Source organism: Vicugna pacos, chromosome 15 (assembly GCF_048564905.1).
Source record: "Vicugna pacos chromosome 15, VicPac4, whole genome shotgun sequence".
NCBI lineage: Eukaryota > Metazoa > Chordata > Mammalia > Artiodactyla > Camelidae > Vicugna > Vicugna pacos.
Window position 1 is genome coordinate 25,622,175 of NC_133001.1, and position 19,526 is coordinate 25,641,700.

The window sequence follows — 19,526 nt, forward strand, 5'->3', positions numbered from 1 at the left end:
CTTGAAAAACTAATTATGAAATATTTCAAGTATGAAGCGTAGAGAATGATAATAATGAACAATCATAGACCACTCAGCTTTGTGAAATCTAAACATTTAGTCAAAATTGTTCAGATTTTTAAAAAAAAAAGTTAAATATTTTAGATACAGTTGTGTTCCACTCCCTTTCTTCTTGTCACAGAGATAAACACTATGTTGGTTTTGGTGTTGTCATTCTTAGAATTTTGCTGTACACCTGAAACTAACACAACGTTTTAAATCAACTATGCTTCAATTTAAAAATTATTTAATAATTAAAAAAAAAAAGAAAAGACAGTTTGTTATACTCACTAAAGCAAAGACTCTGCAGGTGCAGGAGCTCCCCTGGGGTGATTAGGGCATAGGAACAGTGACCCAGAGTCTAAGGGCCCTTTAAATGAGGTTGTTGGGGGTATGGAGACTTGGATTGGTTGATCTGCTTATGAAAGGCACACTCACAGGCCAGGCATTTGCAATTTCTAGGAATTCTCTACTCCTGTGAGGAGTAGACTCTCCAGAGTCAGCAAACCCCCAAGATGTCAAAATATCAAAAATACAGAATAAAAAGGCACAATTCATACAAAACAACATGCCGTTTTACTTTGCATACTGTTAACCTTTAAGGAAAATCATATAATACTGTACATTACTGTACATGTAATTCACTAACTTTTTGTTGCTCAATATTATGATTCGGGGATTTCTCCAGATTGTAGTATGCAGCTCTAGTCAGTTTGTTCCTTTTCACTGCTTCATAATTTGGCATTGTGTCAGTATATCACAGTTTATTAATATTTATTCATTCTCTTCTTTGTGAGCATTTGTCTCCAGCATCGTACTGTTACAAATGATGTGACAGTGATTAATCTTTTACCTGTCTCCAGGTGCACATGTGGCAGGGAGACATGGAGTAACCGGATTCAAAGGCATTTGTTTCCTTGACTTCAATAAATTTTGCCAAATGGCCACTGAAAGTATTTGTAGCAAATTACTCTTCCATCAAGAGCGTAAAAAAATGTCCTATTATTTCACTATCTCACCAGCACTGTTATTGTGAGGTTTTCCTTTTAATGTTTGCCAACATGATGGTAGGTAACAGTACCTAACTGTTGTTTAAATTTGTATTTTCTTGATTACTAGTGAAGTTAAGCATCTTTTCATATGTTTACCATTCATTTGCATTTTCTCCCTGCTTTAGGGAAATTTTAAGTTTACTATACTCAAATCCATTAGCTTTTCAATTTTGGTGCGCAGCTTCTGTGTCCCTTTTAAAGAAAGTCTTCTGAATAGATTCTTATATTTTATTTAAAAGTTTTAAAGTGTTGATTTTTCCCATTTAGATCTTTAATAAGCCTAGAATTGAGATTTTAATATGGTAATAAGCAAAAGTGGTTTCATTTTTCCCAACAAGAATAATCAATAGTTTCAGCATTCCTTATTGATTAACCCAGTTCTTCCTCCATAGATTTTTAATGCTACTCTGTCATTTGTCATTTTCTTTTGTTTAAAGCTCTAATTCTGCACTTTTAATTCTATTCCATTCGTCAATTTTTAATCCTTGTCAATACTACAGCATTTTAATCACTATAGCTTTATAAAAATCATATTGCCAGGCATGTCACTTCTCCCAATCTTTTCCTTTTTCAAAACTGTTCTGGCAAGTCTTCAAAATTTGCTCTTCCATATGCATTTTAAACAGCTAGTCAATTTCCATATACATGTATCAAAAGAAACAATAACAGAAAAACTACTGTGTCTTAGATGGGTCTTGCATTGTTTTTGTTTTTGACGTTTCAATTAAGTATTTGATTCTCCATAAATTTCTTTTTTTTTATTGAGTTATAGTCAGTTTACAATGTTGTGTCAGTTTCTAGTGTAGAGCACAATTTTTCAGTCATATATGAATGTACATATATTCATTTTCACATTCCTTTTCACTCTAAGTCTTTTTTTATTAATTTCTTACACTGTATAAGTCTTGTGGCCACTGATTATTGATATACTTTATAATGATATAAGAATGCAAATTATTTGTGTGCACTAATTATATAGCCAGCTACCCTACTAGACCTTCTGATTAGTTCTACTACTGATCTCTTAGAGTTTCTTTGCTTGTGTAGACAATTGTGTTATCTACAGATAATGATAGTTTTTCATCAATAATCTTGATACATCCTTGAATGTGAATGATACTGAGTGGAAGATGTAATAGCCAACATCCTTGCTTCATACCTAATTTTAAATGGAATGTGTCTAATATTTCACCACTGAGTGTGACATTTATTGTAGTGGTTGATAGATTTTACCCCTTATCGGATTAAAAATATTCCTCCTCTTTCTTGTTTGTCAAAATTTATCATGAATGGATTTGGGTTTTATCAAATGTATTTTCTATGCCTATTAATAAAATCATGTGATTTTCACTTTCAATTTTTTAATGTGGAAATTTTCTTTAATAGAATTATCTAAAATTTAGCAACGCTTGTATTCTAGGACAAACCCCAAAGATAGTATTATTTGTTTAAACTCTACTGGATACACATTGTCACTATATCATTTCAGACTTTTCTATTTACATTAATAAGTGAGATTGGTCTAAATCCTTTCATTCTTTTATTGTCCCTGTCTAGTTTTATTACTGATGTTAAACTAGTCACATAAAATGGGTTGAAGAGCATTCCATCTTTTGCTAGTCTCTGAAATAGTCTGTAAAAGATGGAGATTTTTCCAGCACTTTAAAGGAGTAGAATTTACTTTCAAAATCACATGATGTTGACATGGCTTTTCAGTGAATAGGTTTTATTACCAACCTAATTTGTTGATGGTTATAGATCTATTCAGTTTTCTATATCTTCATGTGTCAGACTTATTAAGCATATATTTCTAGGAAAATTATCCATATTGTCTGATTTTTTAAAATCTAATGTTAAAAAATTGTTCTTAGGGCTCTCTAATTTTAAACATTTTTCATTTTTCTCACTCTTTTATTGGTTCTTTTTTTCTTGGTTGATATGGGCAGATTTCTTTTTATTCTATTAATCTCTCCAGAGTTTACTTTTGATTTTATTAATCCTCTCTAATGTTATCTTTAAGTATTCCTATTCTTATCTTTATTATTTTCTCCCCATTCACTCTAGGTTTCGTCTCTCAAGTCAAACTTAAATTCTGCAATGTGTTTTAAGGTTAGTCTGTTAGACTTTCATTTGCTTTATTTCTAAAATAAAAAATTTAAACTTAAACTCAATATATCAAGTTGTAATGTCTAGCTGAGTGTTTATCTTCTCAAAACATGTCTATCAGCCCCTCATTTGATCAATATTTTAAATTAAACTGCTTTTGAGTTTGCATTTTAAGTTCTAGCCAGAAATAGAATAAATATTTATAGTTATTTATAAATAACTTTATTTCCATAACTGTAGTTCTTTCATTAGTTTCCTGTGTTAGCTCATTAATTTTCCATTTTTTTGGTCTCCTTTTCTGGTATAATAATTTAAAGCTATACATTTCTCTGTAAGTAGTAGTTTAGCTGTATCCCATAAGTTTCATATATTATATTCTCATTATGGTTCAATTCCAAATAATTTCCAATTATTATTGTTATTTCTCATTTGGCCTATGTATGATTTAAAAGAAAATTTCATTCATTTGATTTGGCTTGGTTTGGTTTTGGCTTTCCAAATGTGTGTGTACATGTATTGTCAGGGGGTCATCTCTTATTTCTAATTTCTAAGTAACGGCAATGCATAATTATCAAAGAAAATGATTTGTTTGATACCAATTTGCTTTACCTAGTGATCCACTTTTTGGTCAGTATTTATTTTAGTGTTCCTTATGAAACAGGTGAGCTTTCCAACCATTATGAAAATCCCACCTATTCAATGAGAAACACTGATTTCTTTGTTCACTATTCCTTCTTGTTTTTTGTGCCTTCCTACTGAATTAAATGATCTTATTTCCTAAGGGGATTCTTCTGCTAAAACTCTGTTCATGGCTAATTAAATTTGTCTAAAAGTGTTTTTATTTTTATCCTCACATTTCAATGATTATTTCTGGGCATAGGATTCCAAACTGGCAGTTATTTTCTCTAATAATTTTGAAGTTATTTTGACGAAGTTTTCTAATTATTCCTTTCTTTGAAGATAATATGTATTTTTCTCTCTGTTTGCATTTAAAATATTTTCTCTTTCGGCGCTACAGTTTAAATTCACAGGTATCTGGCAGTAGATTTGTTTCACTGAGACTTGCTGAGATTTCTGAATCTAAGGATTTATGTCTTTGATAAATTGTGGAAATTCTCCAAATGTTATTTCATTGAAAATGTCCTGTCCTCCATTTTCTGTTTCTTTCTAGAATGCATATGTGATAGATAGGTTGAAAAGCAGTTAGGTAGGTAAGTAGGTAGATGGATAGACAGATGACATACAGAAATAGATCTCTGCATTCCATTGTCCATGTTTCTTCTCATGAACCAGTTTGGCATCAAAATTCAAATCCCTTGTCTACCAAGTGTAGACACCCCTTTCCTTACTCCTTCCCCACCCCTCCACCCCCAGGATACACCAACTTCAATTTATCTCTTAGAATTCTGTTTGCATTCACTACTCAAGGTTCCATCTGGTATTCAGTTGTTTTACTTTGGGCCCCTAGGGATTTCTCATACTTTCTTACAAGCTCAGCTGGGCAATTAAAACAATATTGATTATGTTTTATAGACACTTCTGGGTGATCATTAATGGAAATATCTTCAGGTTGTTTAGTTTATAACATTTCAGGAAGTGGAAGTCAAGATTCAATTTTCAAAAGAGATTTAATTATATTAATTAGTTTGAAACACTTAATACAGCTACAGATGTTGAACTTTTTTTAGGAAATGTGCCCACTACTAGGGTTGAATTTAAAAAAAAATAACTATCTAGCTAACCTATTATTAAATTGAGTCAATTATCCAAAATTCTACTCTTTGCGTGTCTTATTAATCTTTACCTTAATATTTCAGCTTCTTTGAAATTTTAGACTAATTGAGTAGTTTAAAGCAATTTTATTTATTTATTTATTTTTTTACCAGTTTGGTTTCATCATTCTTCTGCCTTGTGATAAATAGGAACAAAAGGAATGGGTCTATGTTAACTAAGATTAAGTGAGTACATTAAGGGAGTATGAACTGACCTTGATTCTTTTCAGATTGGCATTCTAGAAGTTGCTACTATTCCAGAACCATTACACTCAATCCTAAATTAAATTTAATAGTTTCATACAGACTATGCTTGTAGTATGATTGGATAGTTTTTAGAACCAGCCTGAAATTCACCCACTCCTTCCAATCTTCCTCATATATTTATGTACTTTGGGATCTTTCACATTTCAATCCTTGTATAATATTCATAGTTATTACACCAACTGTATCTCACATCTGTCTCTTGGTGATTTCAAAGCTTCTGATTTTACCTTCTCATCTATATAAACTCCTCTAGAGCAAGAACAGCACACTGGATTCTCTCTCATGATTCCTTCCAATGGAGCTGGTGCACATGGTGGCCAAAGGCAAACAAAGTGGAAGAAAAGAACTGTTTTCCTGAACAATAACTCTACCTGAAAGAGGAATTTCACTAATACCAATAAATAATAGGAGACTAAAGTAATGAAGGTTTCTGAAACTATCCAAGTCCACTGTATTGAATTCCTACTGACAGACTGCCTTGTGGAAGGAAGGATTACAATGGAAGAAAACTAAACCTCAATTAATTACAAAGCAAGAGAAAGTGAGAGGGAGGAAAGCCAGAGGAAGAAATAGTGAAACAGTATCCCTGTTGTAGAGATTCCCAAAGGGTCACTTGTAATTCTACCCTCAAGCCTAGAACTCTGAGACTGTTCGATAGCCATCCATTCAGTTATTCAAGAAATATTTTTCTGAATGCTTGTCATGCACCAGCCACTGTTTGAGACATTTGGTATATAGCAGTAGACGTGTCACACAAACATTCCTGCCCTCACAGAGCTTGCATTCTAGTTGTGGGTAAAAGGTAAATAAATGTACGAATATACAAATAAATAAATAAATAGAAGATATAACTTGTCAAAAGCACTATAAAGAAAGGGGGCTAGGGGCTAAGTCGGGGAAATTGTCATTTTTAAATAGGGGGGTTAGGAAAAGCCTCACTGAGAAAGTGACATTTGAGCAAACAGTTGGCTGAAGGAGCAAGCCAGAAGGACATCTGAGAGAGGAATGTTCCAGGCAGAGAGAATTACAAATGCAGAAGTATTAGGCAAGAAAGAACCTAGCATGTACAAAGAACAGCAGAATACTGTGAAAAGAATGGGATAAACAAAGGAGAGAGTTGTCAAAATTGAGGTTAGAGGGTCTATGAGAAGGGAGAGTGGGAAGGTCCTACAGGATCCTGCAGGCTATTAGATACAATTTGGTTTTTTTCCTGACGAAGATGAGGAGCCACCGGAAGGAATTTTGAGGCAGATGTGAGACAAATACTTCAAGGAGAAGAAAATGGCAAAGGTGAAGTTAGCTGAGGTTAAGACTTTTCTTAGCTGGGAAAAATTAAGGCATATTTGTATACTGATGGGCAGAATCCAATAAAAAAGCAAAAAAAGGTGAATAGAATGTATGAAAGAAAGAGGAAAATTGCTGTAATGACCACCTTCACTAGAAGAGAGGAAAAGAGGTATGGTGTGGATTGGAGGGGCTGTTCTTAGTCAGGACTCTGGACAGTTCATCCGCTCTAACAGGAGGGAAGGCAGGGTGTGTAAGCCCTGGTGCAGGTGGGTGGATGGCTGGGAGCCATGTGAGAGTATAAGGAAGTTCTCTTCTACTGATTTCATTATCTCCGAAGTAAGAAGCAAGGTCAGCTAAGCTGGGCAATAGGGAAGTGATATTGGGGGTTGGAGTAGAGAAAGAGAAGAGGGCTCACACAGCGCTACAGGACACATGGAGTAGCAGTGGCAAGAGGGTTCATATTCCAGCTTTGCTACGTATTAGCCATGTAACCCTGGGCAAGTTTTTTCACCTCTCTAAACCTCAATTTCCTCTTATGCAAAATGAAGGTAACAATAGTGCCAGCATCACTGCTTTGCGGTATGGGTGAAAAGAGATCGTTTAGAAGCAATTGTAATCAGTACTCAATGGCAAGCACTAAGTATATGTTGGCTGTTAGCAGAAACTACACATTAGGCACTCAATGATTTATCAGTAAATGGACTGTGATATTTTATGTCCATTCTCTTTTCAGGAGGTTTGTTCTGACCAAGCTTCGAGTCATCCCAAAAGGAGCATTTTCTGGATTTGGGGACCTGGAGAAAATGTATGTACCTGAGTGTGTGAATGTTTCACATGGGCTATGGGCACCAACCTCAGATCACGCATAGCACAATGCTCTATACTTAGAAATCAGACTGACATACCAAGCAAACATTTTGCACCTTGTCCCATTTTATTTCCTTACCACAGTTCCTAAACAGTAGTGTGGACTCAGTGTGTGGCCATTGAAGTGGGCATAAGGTCAATCCAAGCAATTCTCACTTTTTTTTGTATGAGGTATTGCTCCCAAAGTACCTGTGAGTGGAATTTTTATAAACCAAAGCCTGTTTTCTCTGCTGACATTCATTCTTTTTAAGGGACACTCTCTATTATTTCTTTGATTAATATTTAATTGAGAGCAGGGACTAACATTTGTGCTTTAGAGGTTTCTAGATTTTTTTGTTCCTAAGCCATGCTGACAAGTGGTAATTGATACATAAACATTTGAAAGTATTGGGAAAGTTTACAACACTGAGGGGAAATGCCTTTGAAAAGAGACTTCGTTAATGTAAACAACCACTTTTTATTGGGCTAGTTTAATGTAGGGGTTTCCCCAATTAGGCTTTTGGTGAAGTGGGGCACGGTAAGGAAAAACAGCAAATTCTTCCATGCTTAAGGTAACCCCTGACCCCCATCACCTTTAAAGGTAATTGATCCCATCTCCCAGGCTTTTAGGGATGAGAAAATGTGTTTTTTGCCACAGTAGCAGCCAGAATTCAGGACTTAAATGCCACTAAATACAGCTACAGATTGATGGATTACACAGATGGGAACTTTTTTTTCATTGTTAGAATAAAAAAAACCCCAGGTTATATGTGTTTCTACTTCTGTAAGCCATTCAAGTTATTCCTCTTGGTTCTCTCAACCCCATTTCTAAAAAGAATTCTCGCCCAGATCTGAGGAAGCAAGAAAGAAATCCGTTAATGAAAAAAACACAAAGTAGAGAGTAGCAATGTGTTTCAGCAGTTAAGCCACCTGCTAGGAGGAGGTTGGTCAGAATCTTGGCTCTGAGTGTTAGTTTTAATATAAACTTACTGTGTAACCTTGATTAAATCACATTATCTCTCAGGGTCTTGGTTTTCTCATCTACGTATTAAGGGAAGAGTTTTTAAAGGGGGAGATGGCTTATGTGATGTCTAGTTTCTATGTGCAAGCACCGCCCAGTTGGATGCGAGTCCAGTTTAAGACCTGCAGCCTTCAGGGTTTACCTTCCTGAAGACATTCAACACTCATGGAAATTGGGAGATGGGGCACTCATCTGAGAGCTCACCAAGGAAAACAGGGAGGGAACAGAGTTGGAGAGCTTTTGGCTCAAGGTGTATTCCTGGATAGATTAGCTATTGCCCTGCCTGGAATTAACAAGGACTAGGTGACTATTGGTTATGTCTCATCACCACCCTCAACAGGTCTATAATTGCAAAGAAATTAATCTAAAGACAGGAATATCAGACATCACAAGTAATCCACCACTCAGTCTAGCAAATGTGACTGATCCCTCATTGGGTGCTCAGCCTCCCATGAGACAGATCTTCCTGTAGTGATATAAATGGTTGATCTGAGCCGACATAGCAATAATCCCAGAGACAGAGCAGCTGGTGCAGAAACTCAACTTCCTCAGACACACCTCTCTTCTTCCTTTACGTTCTTCCTCCAGTTTTTAATCAGTTTCTTGAACTTAATAAAGATTGGCTTTCTCTTCAATATCCCCCTCTCCACCAATCACAAAGTCCCTTTCCCTCCTTCTGCACATGTGGCCTAGGTTCGCCTCTCCTTATTAAAAAGAAGGTGAAAAGCTTTCTGGGGAAATCCTGCCTTCTTTCCCTGCTACCTTCCTCTCTCCTCCCCATCACTGCCACTCTTCTGAAAGAGCAGCCTGCATGCCCTGACTCCCTCTCCTTTCCCTTCAATCACCCCTCAGTCTGTGCACTTGCTGTCTGACCACAAATTCCCGTACACTATTAGATTATTCTGTCCAAGATCCCAACAATACCAAAACTGCCAGAACTGATGACCTCTATTTTGTCTTTTTAGTACTTAACCTGTAGGTATCGTTTGATTCCACTGACTATGCATACCATCCTTCTCAATCCTCTTACCCCTTTTAACTTCAGTGACACCATGCCCCCCTGCCTGCCTTCTGAACCTTCCAGACTACTCCATAACCAGTTCTGTCCATTTTCTTGTTCCTCAACTGCCCCTCAGAAATTCAGATATGTTCCGGGGCCCCACTTTTGGCCATTTTCTTTCTTTACAGTCACATTCTCAAATCAGTATTTATCGAATAATGTCTTACTACTAGGTTTAGAGCTCCTAAACCTTCATCTGCAACCCCCACCTCTCTTCTGAAGCAATAATTTTTGTTTTGAAAGGGAGAGATTCCTAAAGATCTACACCTAAGTGAACTGCCAGTGCCTCATATTCAATGTATCCAGACAAATTCATTATCTTTATCCTACAACTTCTCATCTCCCCATATTGCCCAGTGAGTAACATCACCATCTGTCCAGACTCCCAAGCAAGGAAATTCAGTCTCCTTTGACTCACATACTTCTCTCTCCTTTATGTGCAGGTGCTCTTCCAGTCCTATTGACTCTCCGTCAAAAATATCTCCAGAATCCCTTCCTCATCTCGCTCCTGCTGCTATGTGCTTCAAAGTCACTTGTATAACCTACTGCATGAGGCTGCCTTGCCTGTCCCAGCTCCATTCTTCCGCCACTCAGCTTCCAGACCTTCCCTGCTCAAACTCCCTTGCCAAAGAAACTTTAGGAACAGTCATTGCTCTAGGTTTCAGTCATAAGTTCCTGGCCAAGAAATCAAAGTTGTTATCTCCCAATATACGCAGTGCAGCCCATACTTTCTCCAGGAAGGAAGATTTGCCATTTCCCAAGCACTCCCATTACCAGACATTATGTTGCTTATTTAGAACGTGATGGCTCGTTCTTTGGACAATGCCTGACACATAGAGGTACCAAAAAAATCAGTGCAGGTGAATGCATGAATGAACAAGTAAACAAATAAACTTTCACACCAGTCTTACGTAGATGCTGTCCTTCTGCCTAAAGTTCCACTTGGTAGCATCCTGCTTGCCCTGCAGGAGCCAAACCAGATGTTTACCCTTAGGCACAGCCTTTCCAGAACTCTCCACACCATAATCCTGTATTTGTAGTAGCAATAGCACATTTAGCAGATTGTATTTGGAATTTACAGGATTTTTTCCAGATCCCTGGATTGTTCTTTAAGAGCAAGGTCAGAATGTAACTTAACTTTGTATTAAATACAACACCAAGTCCTGTTGTTTTTACCTCCTTGCTATACCTCTCATCTGCCCACTCATCTTCTTCTCCAGCAACCACAACCTTTCCCTGGAAAACTGCACAGTCTTCTACATATGCCGCCCCACCCACCAGCCTGCTCTTCCCTCACCCCTATCCATTCTCTACAGAGCAACGAGGGTGATGTTTTCTAAATTCATATCTAATCATGTCACATTTGACACCTGTTCATACACAGACATACACAGATACACTCTATGCTTCACTGCTGCTCTTAACATAAAGAAGAAACTAGACCTTTCACATTCTCTCCTTTGCTCTACTAACCCTTTTTCAGTTCGTAAAGTGTACCAAGATATTATGCTGCCTACTATAGGCCTTGCCTGACCCAGACCGTTCTTCTGTCTAAAACTTCCCTTCCACTCTGACCTCTTAATTTCGTCAGTTCCTCCTCATTCTTCAGTTTCCCACACCAGTGTCACTTGCTCAGGAAAGCCCCCCTGACTTCCCCAACGGGGGCAAAACCCCTCCTGATACACTGGCATATCACCAGTCTCTGTGTGAGGACAGTCATTTCAGCACTTTTAGATTTATTTATGCAATAATTCAACCAATGTCTAACTCCCCTACTGGACTGTAAGCTCCATGAGCATAAAGACATGATTGCTTTTACCCAGTATGGTATCCATGGAGTCTCACACAGAGTCAGATATGTACAGTAAATATCTGATAAAAACATGAATAAAAATGAACAAATATAATTAGTTGGAGAGAGAAAATATTCAGATATAGAAAATACTAAATCTTATGATTGATAATGATAAATAACACAGGAGTTGACACGCATACAAACACTGGCTGCATATCTACTATGATCTAGGCACTTATATAGTTATAGTTGAAAATATAACCCAGGACAAAAATGTATAGGATGATGTGTGAAAAGTAAGTGATACAAACACTGTACTTGTTCGGACTCTTTCTGTTGTGAGAGGTAAAAGAAAATAAATCTCAAACAGGCTTAAGAAAAAGAAGGGAATTTAATGGCTCATTTAACTTGATGGTCAGAGAGGGAGAACGGCTTTAGAAACAGCTCTATTCAGATTCAGTGCCCCAAGGACTTGGCCTCTCTCCCTCTCTCAGGTCTCTTCATTCTGTGAGTTTCAACCCTGAGCCCCACCCTGGTGGCAAGAAGGCAGAAGCAGTTCTATCTTCACACAACATCTCAGGTTCTATTTAGGGGGAAAGAGCTGATCTTTTTTTTTTTTGCTCAATCCCACAAAAATCTTAAGATTTAGTCTGACTGGCTTAGATGACACAACCATCCCTAGACCAACCACAGCAGCTAAGGAAATGTGATGTTCAAACTGGCTGTGGCCTGGGTAATGGGCTCCATTCCTAGAGTTGAAAACACCTACCCTAACCACATGACCTGCAGTGGGGGAGGGAGATCCACAAACCAAAACTGAGGCCACTGCTGGGGAAAAAAGGTGGACACTAGATGCTGGCAGTTGGGCAAACAAAGGATGTCTAAAAAGAAAATCAGTCTGTTCTCACCTATGAGAGAAAGGTCTCTGTGGCCAGGGTGGCTGGGGATTTGATGAGTTTAAAATATTCTTCCCCCTTCCTCCTGTTAGAATAATTGAAAGAATCCAGTAACTCTGCCCCAATTCACTCTAACAGTTCATCTCCTTTAGTTAATCCAGCTTAATCCAGTCCCCTCTGCTTCTGTAAGAAGTCAAAAGGGGAAGAAGTCTTTTGGTCAAAGTGCGGCAGGAGCTTCTTCATCAGAAATGAAACAATCACTGTCACACACGAGTTTTAATCAGCATCACTGTCTCAAACCTCCCTACTTGTCCCTGCTACGGGACTGGCTGGGGGGAAAGGAGACCACTAAACTCTCTGCAATGTGAAGTGGCTTTGCAAAGTACACTGTAAACTGTTTACATTGTCTTTAATTACTCTGGAGCCATATGTCAGCTTGGCATAAAGGGTGAAGATTACACTAAATAGGGTGGGGGGAGTAGGTGACAATGTGGTGATTTATGGCAACCAGAAAAATTATGTATGGAAATGAGTGCAATTTAAAAACACATCTACGTGTTATTATAACACTGTAAGGGGAAGAAAACCCAGTGTACAACAAAATCTCTTTGAAAATAGGAGCATGATGAATATGTAAATAGGACCAATTAACATCAGCTGAGATATGGTATATGCAGATGAGACGGCAATGAGCCAAAATATGAAATAGTTCCCAAATCATAAATATGAACCATATAAAATTCATTTGAAATATTCATAACATAAGGACAAAAAATATAATCAAGTGATTTATTTGCATATAAAAATGAGAACACTTGTCTGACACTCCAGCCTCCACCCCCAGATCACTGAGGAAAGAAAAGTTAACAGAGGGACTTTAAGAGGAAGAGATTTATTGAATGAAAATTGTTGCAAGCACACTAAAAAAGTTGAGGATCGTCCCAGTTGTCAGTTCTTCAGGCCCACTCAGCACAGATAAAGGGAAAGGAAATAAATCAGGTAATTAAAATCCTAATGGCACCAGTGCTAAAAAAATTTGAGTTCCCATCTGCTTTGTCTTCCTAAGCACCTCTTTGTTAGCTATCTTAGGTCTGTTCCTACCCTGACCTTCTGGGATTCTGAGAGTGAATGGGCAGAAAGCCTTGAGTCCCACCTACTGAAATAAAGCAAGAAGAAAAGGCTGATGATTCTACTGGCTCCTGGTAAAAAACAAAAACAACAAAAAAAAAACTGGAGGCCAGTGTTGGAATGGCTAGACCTCTGAATGGGAAGAAGGGATTTGAATCCCTGGGCATAAAAAAGAAAATGAGGTTCAGTGGTTCTCATCTCAGGCTGTACTTTAGACTCCCCTGGGGAAATTCTCAAATAATCCACAAGCCTGACTGTCACCTCCAGGGATTTTCCATTACATTTGCCTAGGGTAGGGCCAAGCACTGATCACTTTTTAAAGCCTTCTTGATGATTCTAATGTATATCCACAGTTGAAAGCCACTGAGATGGATGATACTTGTTTCAATCAAATTCATAGAAAGAATATTCACAAACATGTATGGTGTGTCTATATGCTGTGGCTGGAGAATAAAGAAAGATGAGATGGTGGGAGATGAGGTCAGAGAAGAAGCTGGGGTAGTGTCACAGAGCACCTTGTAGGCCATGGGGACAAACTTGAGTGTCACAGTGAGTCTGATGGAAATTAAATGGGCTATTTTGATCAACTAAGTGAAATTATCTGACTTGCATTTGTTAAAGTTCACTTGTACACATAGATTTTGATTTGCTGATATTTTGTTAAGAATTTTTAGGTCTATAATTTTAGAGATACTAGTTTACATATTTCTTTTCCTGTAATTGATTTGTTTGGTTTTGTTATGCTGGTGCTATAAAATGAGTAGAGAAATGCTCCCTTATCCTATATACGCTGAAAGAATTCCTTACAATAACAATAGTTTTTTTTTTCTTCCCTACAAATGGTGGTGCTGAATCAACTTGGTATTCATATGGGAAAAAAATAAATAAATCTCAACCTCATATCATACACAAAATTTGCCTCTAAATGGACCGTAGACTTAAATATAAAAGCTAAAACTTTAAAACTTCTAGAAGAAAATATAGGAGAAAATCTTCACAATCTTGGGCTATGCAACAATTTCTTAAATAGGACACAAAAAGCATAAAATACAATTTTACTTTGAAAAAATAAAACACTCTGCTCTTCAGAAGAACAGTTATCAGGAAAATGAAAAACCGAGTCACAGGTAGGGAGAAAAATATTTCCAAAGGATGCTTCTGATAAAGGCCTTGTATTAAGAATATTTAAAGAACTCTTAAAGGTGAAAAATAAGTAGGTAAATAACCCAGTTGAAAATGGGCAAAAGATCTGAACAGATTCTTCACAAAAGAAGATACACAAATGGGCAATAAGTATATGAAAAGAGAGTCAACATTAGCAGTCATCATGGAAATGCAATTTAAAACCTTAATGAAATACCATTATACACCCACTAGAATGGCTAGAATTAAAGGTTGACGATATAGGTATCAATGAAGCTGCAGAGCAACTGGAACTCTCATATGTATCTGTGAGGCTGCAAAATAGTACAAAACCTTTGGGAAGCAGTTTGACAGTTTCTTATAAGAAGTATTTATCAAGAGAAATAAAAACATATGTCCATACAAAGACTAGTTCAGGAGTGTTCACAACATTCATAATAGCCCCAAACTGAAAACAACCCAAATACTTATCACCACAAATTGTGTTCTATGCATATAACAGAATACTAGTAAGTAATAAAATACTAGTAAGTAATAAAAAGGAATAAAATGCTAATACAACAACATGCATGAGTCTCAAGCACTATACTAAGGCAATGAAGCCAAACACAAAAGAATATACCATACATTACATAATTCTATTTATAGGAAACTGGAAGAAAGAGTATCTAATCAATGGTGACAGGAAGCACAAGAGTACTTGCTGGGGCTGAGGGTGATGGTGGAGACTGTCTGGGAAGGGGCACAAAGGAACTTTTTAGGCTGGTGGAGATGTTCTCTATCTTGATTATGATGGTTGTTACAAAATATATGAAATTGTAAAAACTCATCGAACAGTTCAAATGAGTGCACAGTATTATTTGTCAAATTGACCTTCAATGAAGTTGACTTTTTAAAACCAACAATTTTTTCAGCACCTATTTGGGGCCAGGTGTTTTAAATACCACATCTCAGTTAATCTGCACTTTACAGACGGCTAGTGACATTCAGAAAAGGTAAGCGACCAACCAGCACCAGAGTTCTTTTGTAGCGAAGCTAGGATTTGAACCCAAAATAATCTGGTCTTTTCAGCTACACAAGGCTTCCTTTTTTGTTGGCATCTACAAATTCCAAAGTCATTCTACTAAAGTGAAAAGTGACAAAGGGGAGGCTTAAGGCTGTGAAAGCTTCCTCTGATGTCATTTAAAATTAGAAGAGAGGATTTCTATGCCTAAGACTTTGAAATTGCCATAAACCAGAACCTACAGTCATTTTCTACAGGGACAGTCATAGAGGAGGGGAAACCTCTTCTTGGAGGGTTTTTTTGTTTTTTGTTTTTTATGTTTTTGCCTTCAAGTTCCAGTAGGCCAGCTCATCTCTGGGTAAAGATCCTGCTGAGACTGGCTTTAGTTCAAGGGTTTGCAAAACTGGGCTGCCTGTTAAGTTGCAAATTAACTTAGCAGTTGGGAAATGTAAGAGTTGGGCCAATTAAATTGTCATTATTGACCCAGATAAAACATGACTTAGTGTCTAGAAGGTGAAAGTCCTTACCTTATTTCCTATTGTCCATAAATATTCTGAAAATAAGTATTTTTGTTGTATTTATTGCTTCAACCAAAAACACAAGAAGCCTTTTTCTTGTCACTTTTTGGGTTGTTGTGGTTTTAGTGTTTTCATTAAGTCTCCTTATTTTCAACTCTTTCTAGGTGGGTCCTTAAAATAAACTCTATAATATCTAACAGCTGCCTGTTCAGATCAGAAAGAATAATATATTAGCTTTACATTTATATGCTTGGTTTTGTTTTTAGTTTTGTTTTTTGCTTGTTTGTTTTCATTTTGATTTCTTTTTATGTACTGGGGATAAGGAAGGACTCTGATAGAGGGAACAGTTCCTGAGATCTAGTGACTTTTTAGGTGCCCCTACATGTGATGACTCTTCACATCTCAGTCCCTTGTGCTTTAGGCATGAAAATAATGTAGCGTTTCCTTTGCTGGAAGGGATTCTAGAGAAAGGAATACTGAAAGAATACAGATTAGACCCCCATTGTCTTAAGCAGCTCAGCCTGCTGTATTAAAATACTGAACTAGATGGCTTAAACAACAAACATTTAAATCTCACAGTTCTGAGAGAACAAGAGTAGAAGATTCAAGAGTTCAAGATTAGAGTCTGGTGAGAACCAACTTCCTGCCTTCTCTGTATCTTCACCTGGTTAAGAGAGAGCTCTAGTCTCTTTATTCGCTTATGTGGGCACCAGTCCCATCATGGGAGCTCCACCCCCAGGACCTTATCCAAGTACTTCTCGAGTCCCCATCTCTAAATTCCAACACACTGGAGATTAGAGTCTGAACCTATGGATTTGGGGTGGTGTCGGGAAAGACAAACATTCAGTCCATAGCACCCACTGTGAACTAGCAAGCTTAATCATGTTGTATGCTGCAGATGCTCCCTTGCTTGGGAAGTACAGATATGCCCTCATTAACATCTTCCATCTCTAGGATCCTCTACCCTCTTGGCTACTTGATGCTCTGAGGCATTCATGGTCCTGCTGAACTCTGTTTGGTGCCTTTAATTCAGCAGTTATAACTTACAGGTGGCAAGACTTGACAGAGGTTCCCCAAGAAAGGCTTTTTTGGCTTGCCATCAAATACAGTCTTCTTCCATTTTGTAATCAACAGCCAAGCAACATTACCTTTTCTTTTAAGACTTCTGCTTCAGCCATGCCTGCCCTTCTGACCTTTCTTGACAAGGCAAGCTGTGGGAGAGGCCTCCAACCATGTTACGTTTGTCAGGGCTCACAGATATACCAGAAAACGAACTGACCTTTTTTTTTCCCTCTCTGCCAGTAACTCAATCTTTGTTTCTGCTCAGAGAAGAGACAATTAAGGCAGCACAATACTCAAGTTAAAAATAGCCTCGTGTCTCTGCCCCGGAGACTCTTGCTAGGTTTTTTTTTTTTAATAGAATGGTATTAAAATAAAAAGATGCAATCTAAACACAAGCTCCAATCGATGCACAAACTATTTATTTTTATTTCCTCATTTAGCCCATGCCCATCACAACCACATCCATCTGGGCTGTTTATGACTTAATAAGATGCTTTAAACAGTAAAAGACTCAGATAGGATATGGGCCCACATGCCTGCCTACCCCCCCATCCCTTCTAACAAATAAGCTACTTGAATCTATACTTCATAAACCTCTTCTGTGATGCTCAGGTCCACTCTGCTTAGCCTACACAGAAATCAAATGATCAGAGATGGGTTTTTATAGTTCAGAGCAAAGTTAAACAGACGGAGAGGAAAAGCAGAAGAGGGAGGGATAAATGCCAGGGGAGCCTAAATGAATAAAGTGGAAGTTAACCACCCCAGTGGGTCTGAGATTCTGAGAGAGTCTGGGCATAGAGATAGCAATTGTTGATGCCAAGTGTTTTAGAAACATGCAGTTTGCACTTGGATGTGAGCGTGCTTTGAAAAGTTAAAAGTGCATCCAAATCCAAATGCAAGGTATGAATAATAAAGAGAGCACATTTGCTGTTTCCCATTCATGGTGTCTCAGCTCAACTGATCTTGTCTTTCTCTCTTCTCATATTCCTCCAAGGCACCTAGCACGGGGCTGGGCCCACTGGAAAGAGAACAGCAGGCCAAGTTCGTGAATTTGTCATCCCTACCTCTTGGGTCCTTTCCCAACTTTTCAGAACCTCTTCCCCAAATCAAGCTTTCAATATTTAAAAATATATATATATCATTCTTCATTCTTCTTTCCCAGTAAAGATAACAGCATCTGAATAATGTATTGGCATTGAAATGCTAAGGAGTAATGCCAGTTCCAAAGGATTGAATTGTTAATGGTAGGATTTTACTCAATTTGGTACACAGTGTTTAAGGTTGCTTTAATACATGAAAAATTGTATCTAGACTGACTTACTTGTTTGGACTGCAAAGGCCATGTGTACATGAACAGAAATTTGAGGGAAAGATGAGCTTCTTGTGATGACAGACATTAGTGCCTTCAAGATTCCATCTGCTGAGGCCAGGCCCCCTCACTGTCTGACTAGGTGGAGAACTCAGGCTGGTGTTTGTTGGTTGGTTTGTTTGTTTCCTTCATTGAATATTAAAAATCGGGGTGCCAGTCTTAATGTATTTGTTTAAAATGTGCCCCCTTCCCTTAGATTGCCTTCCCTGCTTCTCTTCATATGTACACATAACTTCTCAGTCTGATCCAGTAAGACACTTAAGATGTGACTTTTTATTTAATAAAGTGGACATTCGCTTTGGGGGGAAAAGGATGGTGGCTTACTGCAGCAGCAAGTCCCATAACAAACAAAACCCCTGCATAGAGACTAAGTTCTACACTAACTTCAAGGAAATGAGGCCAAATCAGAAATCACCGGTTGGAGCCTTTTAAAGAGAGATTTATAGACTTCAGTCAAGCCAAGACTTCACTCGAGACAAGTGCAGCCTGATGGATGACACCAGCTAATCCATCAAGTGATTTATCAGGGTTCATGGCGTAAATGATTGTGACTTCCATCACTCCCTGCACACCTGTGAGGATGAGGCTTCCTCAAGCCCGGGACAACTCCTCTGACTAGTGTACGTGCTGCTATGTTTGTTCTGTTCTATTTGTTAGCAACTCTGAGAGAGATCAAGCAAACTCAGAGAAGCATACTCCATCCATCAGCAAATAATTCCACAAATTCTTCCTGAGTCACAAAATAAATTAATTAGGTGAAGGATGATCTGGTGTAGCTTATGTACCAGTCCCTGCTAGATGTTCTGGACAACAAAGAAAAAGATACAAAGTCCCTGCTCTCAAGGAGTTCCCAAAGAGAACAACAACCATTAGCTATCATTTGTTGAGTAATTATTTTGCTGGAAACCGAGATAAGCCACATTACGTGCATCATCTCATTTAATTATAATAACCTCATCATCCCAATTTTACAGTGAGGAGATTAAAGTCAAAGAGGTTATGTGACTTGCCCAATGTCACACATCTAGTAAGTGGTGGGGCCAAGGTTAGAACCCAGGCTTTCTGACTGCAATGCTCACACAGCCATCTATTTTTCTGTAATATCTACGGACACAACAAATGTGGTCCGGATCATACATAATATAGGAGAGTGATAATCTTG

The 19,526-nt window shown here is 37.8% G+C and overlaps 1 protein-coding gene across 3 annotated transcripts in view; it reads left to right on the forward strand.

The window, feature by feature from the left end:
• The window catches only part of FSHR (follicle stimulating hormone receptor), a 151,394-nt gene that overhangs the window by 58,142 nt on the left and 73,726 nt on the right, over positions 1-19,526 (forward strand). For all 3 annotated transcript variants that reach the window (XM_006211260.3, XM_031675663.2, XM_072937759.1), the window contains exon 2: positions 7,257-7,328. In XM_006211260.3, coding sequence (XP_006211322.1) covers positions 7,257-7,328 — 72 coding nt within the window. The remainder of the gene's footprint in view (positions 1-7,256; positions 7,329-19,526) is intronic.